We start from the raw sequence: 14743 nt of genomic DNA, 5'->3' as shown, positions 1-14743 counted from the left end.
ACTAAAAACAGACTTTTTATTTAAGTAAACAGCTTTATTACATGATATACAAAATGTTGAAAATGTTGCAAAATCAATAAACCTACAAGATCACCAAATTTACCAAACCAAAAAAGCACACAATTTCTCATTTAAGAAAAAAAAAAAAAAAAAAAACTGTACAAAATGACACGGTGATTGAAACAGGATTCACATTATCGTCTTTTCTGGAAAATATTTCCCCTTCCTCCTGGTCCTCCTCGACCTCTGCCCCTTGCTGCGACTGCAAAGGAAAGACAAACAGTTAGTGGTTTCATCTTATGCTTTTCCCACGAAAAGCATTAACACGTTCAGCCACCTGATTAAAACAAAATGACAAACAGGGCTCAGTGATTTTTGAGGATATTTAAATTCATTTTATTATTTATCTTGAATTGGATATTTGAATATAATTTATATTTAAAGGCAACTGCTTGAATTGATAATGGTACTAAAATGTACTAGACGATCCAACAAAATTTTGGAGTAAAAACAAAAACAAATTTGGGAGTATATAAATAATTTATATGGCTAAACAGCATTTGACATTGCAACCACTGAAAAGCACAGTACACCTGCAATAACTAATGTAATACTAAGTAATATTATAAATATTACTGTAAAGTCAAAGATACCATTGACCAACCTTGAGCTTTGAGAATAGCAGCTTTGCCTCTTCCAGCTCCTGCACCTTGGTTTTTGTTTTTCATGCTCTTCAACATAGGGGCATTTTTCAACATGTCTGGCAGAATGAGGAAGCGTATTTTGCTGCCGCGAATGTACACCTGCTCCAGCTGAGACACTCTGCCATCTCGATAGGTCACTGTAATGTTGGACATCTAATTCGCACAAAACAAGTGCAGTTAGTTTCATTATTTAAGACTCACTGCAGTGCAAATGTATACAGGTTTAAAGTAAGCGTTTGGGTAATGTAGATAGAACGCATCAAGAATGAATTGTGATTCTGCAGTACCTGGCAGTTCATGTTATCCTCTGCTTCGATCAATTTGCCTCTGTACACCTCACCCGTGTTTGTCTCACAGGTCACGATGTGACCCTCTGCTTCATGCAGGACTTTGATGGGAACACCAATAGACATGTTTTACTCTGAAAACGAAAAAAAATTTAATTAACACCAAGTTTAGGATAGTTTAGAATCGTATATGATTAAAGTAACAACTAGAGCAGAGAGAATCATTCACTGTTTAGTCTGATTAAGTGTTTGAGTCACTTAAAAAGAGCCGACTCATTAGAACAATTCATTCGGGAATCGGACTACACTGGTTACGCTTAATACTTTTGATTCACTAAAAGGAACCGGCTCATAAGAATCATTCGTTTAGGAATCATGTTCCGTGCATATTGCATATCCACGCTCAAAAATGGAACGTCATGAAAACCATTCCGTTTTAGGATTTAATAAAGGTAGCTTATACTGACTTAACTAACTAAACTAACACATTCAGAATGAATACCTAAACTGGTCTCAAACGAGTCGAATAAATAAACCAAGCAAACAATGGATGTCTGGACGTTGTTCCGCTAAAGCATCGAACAGATCCAACAGGACCGTATAGATATACCACATAATGTTGTAACAGCAAATTCCTTTCAATCCCCCTACCCATGCCAAAGATATTTAACCTACTCAGATATGTTACAATATGTTATCTAAAGAATTGTATCATTGGTAAGAGGGAAAAATGAAATTCTTTTCCTTAAAAACATGTCAGTGTTTAACAGGAAAATGTAACTGTTTATCAAATAGAATCAACAGAGTCTCTTTCTGTGACCTGAAATTGCCCTCATAAGATTGAAAATGACGTTTTGAAGAATTTCACCTGCATCGAATCCACAAACAGTGACACAGTGGAATGGGTGGGGACGTGTCTGTTGATTACACAGTAACTCTCAGCAATGTCTTCAAACCTCATTTTAGCAGCAGAATGAACCTGCCAGCTGCTGCTGATCTATGTGACAAGCTGACAGTCTGTTAGCTTCACTCCGAACCGATTTACACTACAAGCATTCATGATGGAAGGAGATAAATTACTGCGTAAGCTTGGAGGTTCGTTGTTATAAAGAACATCCGTCTCATTAAAAATGGTGCTCTCAACACAAAATCAAACCATGCCACTGCTGAGCTGACTGACATTTCTCAGCTAGAATCAACAAACCAGTAGATTTGAACTGATATACTATAACCAAATGCTGGACATATTGCACCATCAAACGGAAAGAGCTTCCGTTTCTTTCCTTTTTATTGTTGTAATGATTATAATTAGTGTAATTGAGTATAGTTGCCATAATGATAATGATAATAATAAAATTATTAGTATTATTATTATTAATAATGATAATAATAATACAATTAAAATAATACCAAATAATATAAATAATACATTTTATGCATACAGCTTCAACAACCTCATTACATACATACATAAACATTATATATATATATATATATAAAATAAGCAATATTGTGAAATATTACTATATATTTTTTATATAATTTTTGCTTTATTTTGATCAATAATATTGTGAATTATCATTACAATTAAAAATAACTGTTTTCTGTTAATATATTAAATGTAATATTTTATCTCTATCTATCTATCTAATATTATGAAAATATATATAATATATAAAATATGAAAATATGAGAATGTCTGCTGATTTATGCTGATTTAAAACAAGTTAATGGATGTGTTAAATGTGTTGGCTCAACAGGTCCTGATCCTTCAGCGTAGGCCAAATATATAGAGGCAATATTGATTAAGGATATAAAAAAACAAAAACATTTTCTGGGAAGTCTAGCTCACTTGTTCCATTTTTATGAATGGTCACTCTAGACTCTAGCCTTCTATAAATGGACAGTTACACATACAGAAATGTCGACTCCCGTGTGTGAAATATATGTATTATGTATATAGTGCAGGTTTTTCCCACTCTGGAGCTTTTTAATAAGGAAAAGGGAAGTGTAATGGTCCAGTTTAAGGCATCATCAAACGCCCGTTCATTTGATTTCCTTTGCATTAGGCTGGCTGCTGGCGTCAGCAGTGTCTCTGTAAATACAATCAGAGCTGGTCTGTGTAGGGGTCCACGATTGTGCTCGTATGTGTGCGTGTCAGAAGTGGGGATTAAACAGCACTGTCCTACATCCTCCAAGAATTTTATGATCCCTATAATCATTATGTTGTGTTGTAGACTAAATAAATCTATTACACACGATTGCTCATTTGACATACCATTTGTGACTCATTATTGTTTATACTTGTATTCTTCTGGAAAATTTGATCATTAAAATGAGAATCAAAGTCCACTTTATTGAGCGCCAAGAAGTCCGCTTGATGTTACACAGACAGTTTATGGCTTAAACCAGCTGTTTATGGATTACTGATATTGATTTAATGGATTATTGATATCTGCATGTGATTCTAATCAAACATTAGATTTTTTACATCACTATTCATAAATTCTATTTGTGCAAAATTAGGTATAGCTTTGTTTTATTTAGTACATTTCTTGACATATTAACACATGCTTACAATCAGTATAGTATTCAGTTTGGTCACGTTTTAATAGGGCTGCATGATTAATCGAAATGAAACTGAAATCGCAAAATGGCTTAGTGTGATTATCAAATTGCAAAGGCTGTGATTTAATTAAATACATACATATATTAATATAAATGCATATATGCTATGTGTTTCATTGTGAATCATGGCCCTGTGTTCTTTTACAGGCAAGCAGCTCATAACCCGGTGTTTTCAGCAGCTTGGTTCACAGTAAATGCAGCAAACTCCAGTTTAGGTCACTTATAACATGCATTTATTATTATTATATATATTACTATGTTATTTTTTATTTTACAGTGAAGTATTATTACTAATATATCTTATTTTTTATGTAGTAATAATAATAATCATAATAAATATATATATATTTTTTTTTTAAATTTTTTTTTTTTATAGTCATACTGATGTATAAACTTGGAGTTTTTTTTAAACCACATTTAAAATTGCATTTTTTAGCAGAATAATTGCAATACAATTTTTTTCCTCAAATTTTGCAGCCCTATGTTTTAAAACACTACATTGACTGTACATGTTCTCAGTTTGGACAAACTCCTACAAAAAAAAAAGAAGAGAAAGATGATACTTCATACTTTAAAACATGCCACACATCAAGGTCTTTTATGGCACGGTCATGACAGATTTAGCTGAATTCCCCAGAATATTGATTTAATCCATTAGGCCTCTCCCACTTTGACCAGGAAACAATGCTCTTTTAATAAAGCTCCTTGGAAACATATAAGCTTTGAAAATGCTCTACAATGTCAGCAAACACGTTCTTCATGAGGTCTGAAAATCTGGAAACACCATCAGGGGTGTTTGACTGCAAAGACAAGTAGGAATTCTTGGAATTTATATAGTGATGGTTCCAACAGGAGTTATGTGATCCTCACATAGTTTTATCTTTCCTAACCCTTGATAGTGCTGTAAGTGAAGTCACCCTCACTAGCACAACAATTCAGATCAGTGATTACTTCATGAAGAATGAAACCGGCTTCATTCAGGTATTTTCTGAGGAATAAAAGGAAGTCTGTGTCATGACACTTCTGCAAGATCGGAGTTGCTTGTCCTTATGGGTACCAGACATCTGACATGTACGTTAGTAATTGCACTGCAGTCTTTTACAGTCATGATCTCTACATGGTCCCTGATGGAGGGAACTTCCTCCCCGGTATGTAATGAGAAAATCTGTGTTGAACTGGCGGGAAAGGAATGTTCCAAAGTTCCATTTAAACTGTATCCTAAGTCTTGGAATTCCGTTTGAGGCTTGGTTTTTGATGGCATTTGCTTTGTAAATTTGTCACAGGAAACCATGCCAGGAATGGGATTGGCATCCAACACATAGCCATTGGACACTGTACAAGAAGTCTCAATCACACTAATCGGAGCAGAAGAAGCAGTCATGCCTTCGTTTCTGTTACCAATTGGCAGTCTGTTTTCATGCCACAGGAAGTGCTGTCGGATGATCCTTCGGAAGGTGTGTCTGAAGTCACGTATTCGGTAGGCGTATATAAACGGGTTCACTACTGAATTAGCATGTGAAAGCATTATGGCCAGGTACATGACCCAGTCCTGAGGTCGATCACACTGTGGGCAGAACAGTGTGAAGCAGTTAATGATATGCAAAGGGAGCCAACAAACAGCAAAGAGGCCCACGATGATTGCCAGTGATTTGGCTGCGTGGACTTCCCTTTGCAGCGTGGACTGGGAGGAGGATCCCTCCCTGTGGGCGTGTCCTTGCAAGTGTACTAGTTTCTGCTCCATCTTTCTGAGCTGGCGACGGGCAGCCATGAAGATCCGTGCATAGATGGCCAGCATGGCAAATAGCGGAATCAAGACGCAACCGAAAAAGTTGAAGTAAACCATGTAATCCATGGTGACCACCTTCTCGAACAGGCACTCTGTCATACCTTGAGGACAAGAACTGTTGGTTCCCGCGGCGACACGTCTGTTCCAGCCTAGCATGGGGGTCAAGCCGATGACCACTGAAAGTATCCAGCATACCGCAATGATGCCTTTGGCTCTTTGGCCTGTGACGAGGCTGTTGTACCTTAGCAAGACAAACAAAAACAGACATGAGACAGCAATTTTGGAAGGAAGTATATTACAACTCTATCTGCCTCAAAAAATATGTTAATATTTCCTGAAGTCCATCCTGAAGTGGGACGTATTGTTCTGTGCGCACACAGTGCGTGAATACTGTCAGGGCTGGAAAAGGCTGTGCCATTTTTTTCCCAAATCCACAGATGCATGCACTGACTTTGCTCCTGGGAAATGTCCATTGTTTAGGTGTTTATGCTTTGGTAATTGTTGCCAAAGTGCAAAATACCAGGATATGCGCTAATAAGAAGCATATATTTCACCTGTATTGTGCCTATTCTTAAAATAATACTTACAGGCCTTGTTTTTTGTATGACTTAACCTTAATCTTTTCAGTGATATAATTAGAAAACCATGAGAAGAATTGAACTGTTCAATTAAATCAGGGGTTTTCAAGAGCAAAAGATTAAAAGTCTTTTTAGAGGTGGCATAAATGCAATCCAATTATTCCACCTTAACTATTAAAGAACAAAGCTAAACAAACAAACATGTGATAACACATGTGCCTTTATGTTTTTAATTCTCTTAAAATAACCAACTCGTAAGATTCATAATTTCACGAATCGGACTACACTGGTTGTACTGTATGTTTTTGATTCCCTAAAAAGAACCAGCTCATAAAAGTTATTAATTCGGGAGTCGGACAACATTGGTTGTGCTGTATATTTTTTATACTCTAAAAACAGGCAGCTCATTTCTTTGTGAGTTGGAATACACTGGTCGTGCTGTATGTTTTTGATTCTCTGAAAGGAACCAGCATTTAAGAGTCATTAATTCAAGATTCAGACTATACTGGTCGTGCTATATGTTTTTGATTCACTAAAAAGTACATAATTGTTATTTGTTCAGGAGTCAGACTACAATGGTTGTGCTGAAGTAGATTCAATTGTAGTTTTGCAGGTATGTTGAATAGATATTGCAGGAAAATCTCACAGACCCCAAATATAAAAAATAATTAATGGTAAAACTTTATAAGTTTCATTAAGAACATTACTATATTGAGACCCCCACAGACCCCTGGTTGAAAAACCTAGAACTAAATGTTAAGTGCTATAGTAAATTATCGCATATTTGCAACTGCATCAGTTAACAAATAGTATGGAATACAGCTGTGCAAAATCCACCGCCGTTATGCATTTCAAACATCCCATCATGCAGACAGCCCTGCTACATGTTTCCTTTGCCAATGGCAACAGTTCGAAACGGTGGTCAAACGTCAATTGTTCCAAAAATCCTTGGGCTTATATCAGGCCCATCGAGAACAACAGTGGCTGCTTCATTAAACCCAGAGGACTTACAGGGCTCCAGTACTACTGGTACCTCATTCACACACCCACAGAGACTGGAAGCCGGCAGACCTTATGTAATCAACACCTGCTGGGGATTTTGCTGTCACTGCTGTTCTCTTACAATGCTTCGGGTGGCTCAATCTACACCATGAGCAGAAATGTGCATCACACCCTCTATGCAGGCGGGTGGTAAAGTCCCACACCCTTCAGCTACTGAAAAGTGCTGCTGAGAGCTGCTGTGCCAGAGCATTTAAGAATAACCATTACAATGTTCAACTGGAGTGCAAAATGCCCCACGTTAAAGACTCTAAAGTGGTTGCCTTTACAATCCTAAGTAAATTATGTTTAAAGAAGCCCTGTTTTGATAAATATCACTGGACTGAGATATATTACTGTAAGCAGTAAATACTAAGGCAGTCGTGACCTAATGGTTAGAGAGTCGGACTTGTAACCCAAAGGCACAAATGTTCACGGTGTGTGTTCACTACTCACTGCTGTGTGTGTGCACCTGACTCGTTAAATGCAGAGCACAAATTCCAAGTATGGGACACCATTTTTTATGCATTTTAATCACTAAATAAAGAGTGCATATACTGGACTGCTACTTATTTTGAAAAAACCCTAAACCTAAGTATTAAACTCCCACACTGTTTGTGCTACAGAAAATGAATGATACCACAAATCATGCGGCTCATTGTGCAGAGGTGTGCTATTATTTTTTTAAGGGATCAGACCTATGATTTACAACTGATGGACAATATAACAGCTGAAAATCCCCTAGGCTTACAACAGAAAATGAATGATACCACAAATCATGCGGCTCATTGTGCAGAGGTGTGCTATTATTTTTTTAAGGGATCAGACCTATGATTTACAACTGATGGACAATATAACAGCTGAAAATCCCCTAGGCTTACACCAAAAGAGGGACCCCAAGTCATATTTAGATAGATTTGAAAGTTTTGTAACAAAGACAGACAGACAGATAGACAGATAGATAGATAGATAGATAGATAGATAGATAGATAGATAGATGCCAGATTAAGTATTGATTATTGGTTTGGCTCTACTGAAATGAACTATTCTTAAAACATCTGTCAACAGTGTGAAGCTGCATGACTCATATTTACTAAAAAAAATCCCCTTACTGCTAGCAGAGAAAGAGTGATTAAAAGGGAAATTGCATGTATCTGAGGGAATTGCAGTGCATGTTGTGCCCATTATCAAGAGAAAGGCAGAGAGAGTCACACAGTCTAGGAGCCTTTAACCTCATATCAAAACATTTGCAAAATACAAATAGGCCTAATACAGATAAGAGAATAATATATCTGCAAACACATGACATTTGATTAAATACACATGTAAACACTCACACACGCACATAGACAATGGGTCTCAAGTTGTTCCAAAAATGTTTGAATAACTATTTTTGTCCATACAATGAAAGTCAATGGAATTAAAAAAACTCTGTACTCTACTAACTTTAATTTTATGGACAAATTGCATTTTCTTCCCCACATTTTTCAATATATTTTGTATCGCAATGACATGAGTTTGAGTAAATGATGACAGACTTTTCATTTTTTAGTGAACTATATATTAAGTTTTGGGTTGAGTGTAATTTCTGCAGCACCAGATAGTATAAAAATTGCATTCAAAATGTAAAAAAAATAAAACTACCCCCATCTGCCATTATTTGGACAATCAGACACACTGTAATTCTGTGTGGTCTTCAATACCAGTTTTGATCAATTTTTACCTTTAATAATAACCAATTGTGAATGTACTGGTCATGCAAAAATAGGAAACTCTTTTGGTCTTTATGTTCCTGCTATGGGGAAACTGTAAGTTTAAGTAATTTTTCAAGCAACCATATGATCAGTAATCCTCTTCTTACCAAAAAGTCTTCAGCTATTACCTGAAACTCACAACACAACCATTCACTGACCTCAATGGGATCTTGATGGCGATGTATCGATCCACAGCAATTGCCAACAAACTGAAGATGGAGCTCTGTGTGAGAACCAGCACGAAGCAGGCAATGAAGAGGCACCCGTGAAAATGGCTGCAGAAGCCCGTGCTGATGGTGACGGCAAATGGAATGGCCAGGAATCCCACTGCAATGTCTGCCACGGCCAGTGACACCAGGAAGAAGTTGGTGATGCTCTGGAGGTTACTGTTAAGGCAGACGGCCCAGCACACCAGAACGTTCCCCACCACGGCCAAAACTGCAATCAGGAGCTCAAGAACAATGTAGACGAGCGAAGACATGGTGCCATCAACCAGTGTGAAAGGACATCCTCAGGGACACACATAGTTGTGCTCCCGATAATTGCTCAGTGGGACTTAACTCTGCCACTCAATGGCTCCTGCAATAGGTGTGAGGACAAGCCAATCTGACCATTCCTCCTGAATGTATGATATCTCTTTTTGAATGGAAAGAGGGGATAGAAATAACCTGGTATCAGCTGCTGAGACAACTTTGGGGGTCACTTTGGGGAGGTGACTGTAGGGTCAATGGTGACACCCCTCTGTAAATCTTGATTTACCCGTTCACCAGCATGTCCCTTAGGTCCAGCTCACTTCAGCCTTTCATTGAAAGTCTTAAAGGAAACAGCTGCTAGATTGAATGAAGCAGCTCTGGTAGACCTTTACTGGGACTTCTTACCCTATAAAAAAAGAACAATCATATCACACAATAAAAGATCAACTTCTTTGGGTCACAAAAGCAATCCATCTCTCAAACAGGAGGTCTCCATCAAAAGACGACAGGCTAAATCCAACAATAAGCTTTCGTTTTGAGAAAGACTCCACAAATATGAATGAAATATTTGTGCATGCCTGCTATTTATCACAAGACCCGGACAGCACTTCCTCCACTAGTTTCTAGGATGTGAACAGTTGAACTTTGCAGTGCCTTTGCTATTGTTGGGTTAGAATTATGAACAAGTATTCTTTTGTACCCATTCATGTGATTCTGCTTTCATGTTTCAAGGACTTTCTACATGGAATGGATCAGTTTTTCCTTTATTAAATGAATAAATGGTAATTACTATCAGTTATTTCTTTTATATTATAACCAACATACACTATCGTTCAAAAGTTTGGGGTCTGTAAATCTCTTATGCTCACCAAGGCAGCATTTATTTGATTAAAACTACAGTGAAATATTATTACAATTTAAAGAGGACTAAAAATCAGGATAAATTTCCACTTTTTTAAAGCTTTTTTTTGCATTTAGTTGGGTTTCTGGTAGGGATGCACCGATACCACTTTTTCCAGTACTCGCCCGATACCGATACTTTTATTTCTTGGTACTTGCCGATACAGAGTACCGATACCAACTTTTTCCAGTACTCGCCCGATACCGATACTTTTATTTTTGGTACTTGCCGATACCGAGTACCGATACCAATATTTTATTGCATTTGTACATTTTTTAAATATTGGGTACAGAAACCAAAAGAGTATGTATAATGTTAGTTGGTTGACTTCATTTATCAAATAGATAGTCAAACCAAAATTTATTCAGACACCTTCAACATTTCTCACAATTTCACAGTTTATTCGCTATAGTTTAGAAAATGGTATTAAAATATAACAAGAACTCAGAGTTAAACTGAGTCAGAACAAATTCAGCTTGATAATGTTAGATAAATTTGATAGAAAGGTATGTAGCCTAATGGATTACAATCAACCAAAAAATTAGACAGCTGTTAGTATGACAGTATTTACACAACTATCAATACTTAGTCGGGCAACCCTTAGCCTTAATGACCACTTAATTTATCAAATAGATACAGTCAAACCAAAATTTATTCAGACACTGGCCATTAAAATTTATTTTACAAGTTTTTGTTACTTTCACTGTTCTTTTTTTTTTGCTCTATGGTACATCATCTTTAATTTAATAGCATTAGAGCTGCTCCATTGCAGTGGTTTAGTACTGTAATCACGTGCTTTGCTGTAATAATGCAGGGAACCACTCGTTATAAATCTCCTAACTGTGATATTTTCAGAAATAGAAGTCGCGTTTTTCTTCATCTGAAACGTGCTGCGATTTATATTCCAAAGCCACTCATATAACGCGTGCACGTATTTGTACTGATGCAGAATAGTATGCATTTAACACAAGCTGCTAGATTCACTTTCGCCAGAAAGTCGTGTATGCCTAAGGTTAACATTTTAACGAGTACGAGTACAGGAGCTCAGTATCGGGCATCCCTAGTTTCTGGCATGTCTGCTCAGAAAAGCTGAAAAGAAAACACTTTTTTAAAAACACACATTTGTTATGGGTTGTCTGAGTCTAAAACTGTGTCATCCAGCCAGCTGTTTCAATTTACATAGATAGCTATCTATTAGAATAAGACCACCTCTGAGCCATATACAGAGTCCAAGGCAGCAATTAATGTGTCTTGTGTTGACACGCCCCACGGGGAAGAGGGGTGGGGTGAGCAGTAGCTCATTATCATTTAAAGAGACATGCACCAAAATGAGTCGCTGTGAACAGAGCTGTTTTTAACAAGGTAAAAAGGGTTTTGTTTTAGACAAGAAATTTTAAGCAGAGTATGTTACAGACATTTCATGAAGACCCTAAAGAATCATACCAACTTGTGGAAAATGGGCATCCGATGTCCCCTTTAAAATAACTGTTTTTTACCTCCATACATTTTTTAAATGTTATTAATTCCTGTGATGACAGCTGAATTTTCAGCAGTCATTACTTTCAGTGTCACATGATCCTTCAGAAATCTTTCTAATATGCTCATTTGGTGCTCAAGAAACATTTTGTATTATTGTTAAAAAACAGTTGTGCTATTTTACTTGCGCTTTCTAGTTCAAAAGAACAGCATTTGTTTGAAATAGAATTCTTTTGTAAAATTATAAATGTGTTTTCTTTTAGTTTGACCCCAAACTTTTGAACAATAGTGTAAGTTTCAGCTCTACGTCTTTAGTACTTGATAGTGCTCAGTCCGAATTTTTAAAATGTTTGGCTTCGAAAATACAGAGCATCTAGAAATGTCTGTTTGCATGTGTAATTAAATCAGTCAGGCAATCCACTGACTCTGTTGGGTCATTTATTGTGGTTTTGTGTAGGCCTATCTAGAATGAATTGAGTAACTGCAACATGCCTTCCATGGTATCTTTTTTTTTTTTTTAGAGATTTCTTATCTTTTAGCTCCAGTCTGTTTGATCAGGCACAAAAATGCGATGATTAAAGTCACAGTCACTCTTCCTCTGTGTTTTAGTGTTGCTGTTTGCTTTTTATAGCACAGCGTGACTTTGGTATGGCTGTAGACTCCCTCAAGTGATATAATGACAAATTGTTTCCAAAGCACAGTCCTGGCATGTTGCATTTTAACAACTTTTGCATCTGCATGCATCAGTCTACAAAATGCTTCCTGTGTAAGGTGTTCATTAGAAATGCTCTAGCTGGTTATAACTTTTTAAAAAATTTATCCGTTTTAATCGGCATTTATGGCCAGGAGGTGTGGTAAATGATTAAAAAATGTAATAAAAAATAAATAAATAAATAATACAGTAGCTTCACAGATAAAATTAGGTCATAAAAGTTCATGTATAGCATAATACTTAAAAAAAATGGAAGAAAATGAGGAAAAAATGCTCTTAAAATTGTTTTTAGATGGAAGTATTACATCACATGAACATGTCACATTGTTGGAGACTGCTGTGACTGCTTGTCATGGGAACTACTTATGCCCACTGTAAAAATACACAATAAAATTAGAAAAAGTGAGCAAAGTTGTGACATTAATTAATAAAAATTATGAATTCATAGTTTAGAATGAGCAAACTAAAACAGGTGCCATTCCGACTACCTCTGGACTAACAGGCTGACAAATTAACAAAATGTATAATTCAAAGTAGGCTAACAAAGTTCAATACTTTCAGTTAAATCACAAACGTTACTTGTAAACAAATACATTTACTAACTGTTTACAATGTAAGAATACTTCCGTTACTCACTTTAGCTGTGTACAAGCGTGTTTCCGCCGCGCACCTGAGTTGTAGGTTTCTCCGCAGGCATTCTGTCATTTCTGAATGTCCAACCGCAAAACTGAATTTAAAAATATGAGTGCAAACCAAATCACTCCACACGTTTTATCACCCTGACAAAGTAATACACAAATGCACTACTCTGAGCGTGTTTGGTCAGGGCAAAGGCGAGTTGAGTCGCAGCTTCCCTCCGCTCAGTGGAGTTGTAGTGACCACAGACAAGTGCGTGCGCTGTCACAGTGACACTCACGCGCCGTGAGAAAAACAGACCCACGTCTGATTGGTTTCCGTGGTTTGATTATTCGAGCTATGCAAAGTACATTAAACACGATGTTTCCCTCTCTACAAGACCATTGTGGGTGGTAACTTCTTCATCATGCTGTCATACTGTCAATGCAGTTACAATAAAAGTTCAAATGGATTAGCCAGCACACTATCATAAATAACTAAATAAATACAAAATAAATAATTTAAATAAATAAAATAAAAATATATGACAGCAAAGAATACATAAATAAAAACGGTAAAAACTGTTTAAATAACTAATAAACAGTGCATAGGCCTATATGAAATATATATGAAGATGAATGTCACATAGATCAATACTTTCCAGTAGTAAAAATAATTGCCTATGTTAGTTTGGCCTAAATAGTTACTATGGTAGACCAATTTTTAGGTGAATATGATGTGTGAGAAGAAACTTTTTTTACTTATTTAGTTATTCTTTTGAGATAATCGTGCAGATAATCTTGTTTTATAATGACATAAGAAGTCATATTTTTTTTTATCTGATATGACGTTTAGGCTACAGTAAAACATGACTGCATCTTTACAAAATATATTTTATCCGAGGAATTTAGCTCGAATCTTTTCGTTTGTATGCTATTTTCATCGTTAGTTGGACGTAAACAACGTATGCTGTTCTGTGTCAGCTGCGTCACATGGATACGCTGTTTCCGTTCAGATTAAATCACAACAACGTAGGAAACAGAATCAGCGTGACGTAGCTTTATTTTTTTATCTTTTTCTTTTGCACACAAAAAGTATTCTTGTAGCTTCGTATAATTGCGGTTGAACCCCTGATGTCACATGGATTATTTTACAGATCTCCTTGCTACGTCTCTGGACTTGGGAACATTTCAGTTGCGTTGCTGTCTATGCAGGGTCAGACAGCTCTCAGATTCCTTCAAAAATATCTTCATTTGTGCTCCGAAGATGAACAAAGGTCTTACGGGTTTGAAACGACATGAGGGTCAGTAATTAATGACAGAATTTTCATTTTTGGGTGAACTAACCCTTTAATTCCAATTGGTCAATCTCAATGGTGAAAATGAAAAAATAGTTTTATATAATGAGTGCTTAACTGTATGAGTGGTTTCATATCACTCTGCAGTCTATCTCTTTTTACACAAACACAAGTTGGTATATCAAAATTGCAGTGTTATTTTGGTATTACGTATATACTATTAAAGTGTTTCTTAGTATTTTGAAATAGCTTTTATTTTTTACAAAAAAAACTGTTTTTCCCCCATATCATTCCATATGATATGAGAAAAAAAAAACAAAGGAATATTCCATAATTTTATTAGTATTTAAATTATAAAAATTTAACAAATCAAAAATAAATACTCTATAATACTAAAAATTAAATAATTTATTTTGTATTTAATAATACTAATATTTGTAGTCTAATTTATTTGTTTTTATTTAAACAAAACAATGGTAATTTTACCACATTTC

At 36.1% G+C, this 14743-nt stretch overlaps 2 protein-coding genes across 2 annotated transcripts; both read right to left on the bottom strand.

Annotated features, from left to right (window-relative positions):
• Window positions 1-19: 19 nt before the first annotated feature.
• snrpd3l (small nuclear ribonucleoprotein D3 polypeptide, like) lies at window positions 20-1156 on the bottom strand. The gene is made up of 3 exons (XM_016548315.1): window positions 992-1156; window positions 665-857; window positions 20-262 (listed from the first exon to the last, which is right to left on the bottom strand). Exons 1-3 carry the CDS (start codon window positions 1115-1117, stop codon window positions 195-197), a joined length of 387 nt encoding a protein of 128 aa, XP_016403801.1. The 5' UTR covers window positions 1118-1156; the 3' UTR covers window positions 20-194.
• A 2967-nt stretch (window positions 1157-4123) lies between these two features.
• On the bottom strand, window positions 4124-13180 carry adora2ab (adenosine A2a receptor b). Its single transcript, XM_016548314.1, has 3 exons — window positions 12974-13180; window positions 8934-9654; window positions 4124-5646 (listed from the first exon to the last, which is right to left on the bottom strand). Exons 2-3 carry the CDS (start codon window positions 9254-9256, stop codon window positions 4632-4634), a joined length of 1338 nt encoding a protein of 445 aa, XP_016403800.1. The 5' UTR covers window positions 9257-9654; window positions 12974-13180; the 3' UTR covers window positions 4124-4631.
• Window positions 13181-14743: the final 1563 nt, after the last annotated feature.

The sequence above is a fragment of the Sinocyclocheilus rhinocerous genome, unplaced genomic scaffold (assembly GCF_001515625.1).
Source record: "Sinocyclocheilus rhinocerous isolate Xijiao unplaced genomic scaffold, SAMN03320098_v1.1 scaffold192, whole genome shotgun sequence".
Classification (NCBI taxonomy): Eukaryota; Metazoa; Chordata; class Actinopteri; order Cypriniformes; family Cyprinidae; genus Sinocyclocheilus; species Sinocyclocheilus rhinocerous.
The sequence above is the reverse complement of the archived record's forward strand: the minus strand, read 5'-3'. Positions and strand labels throughout refer to the sequence as shown.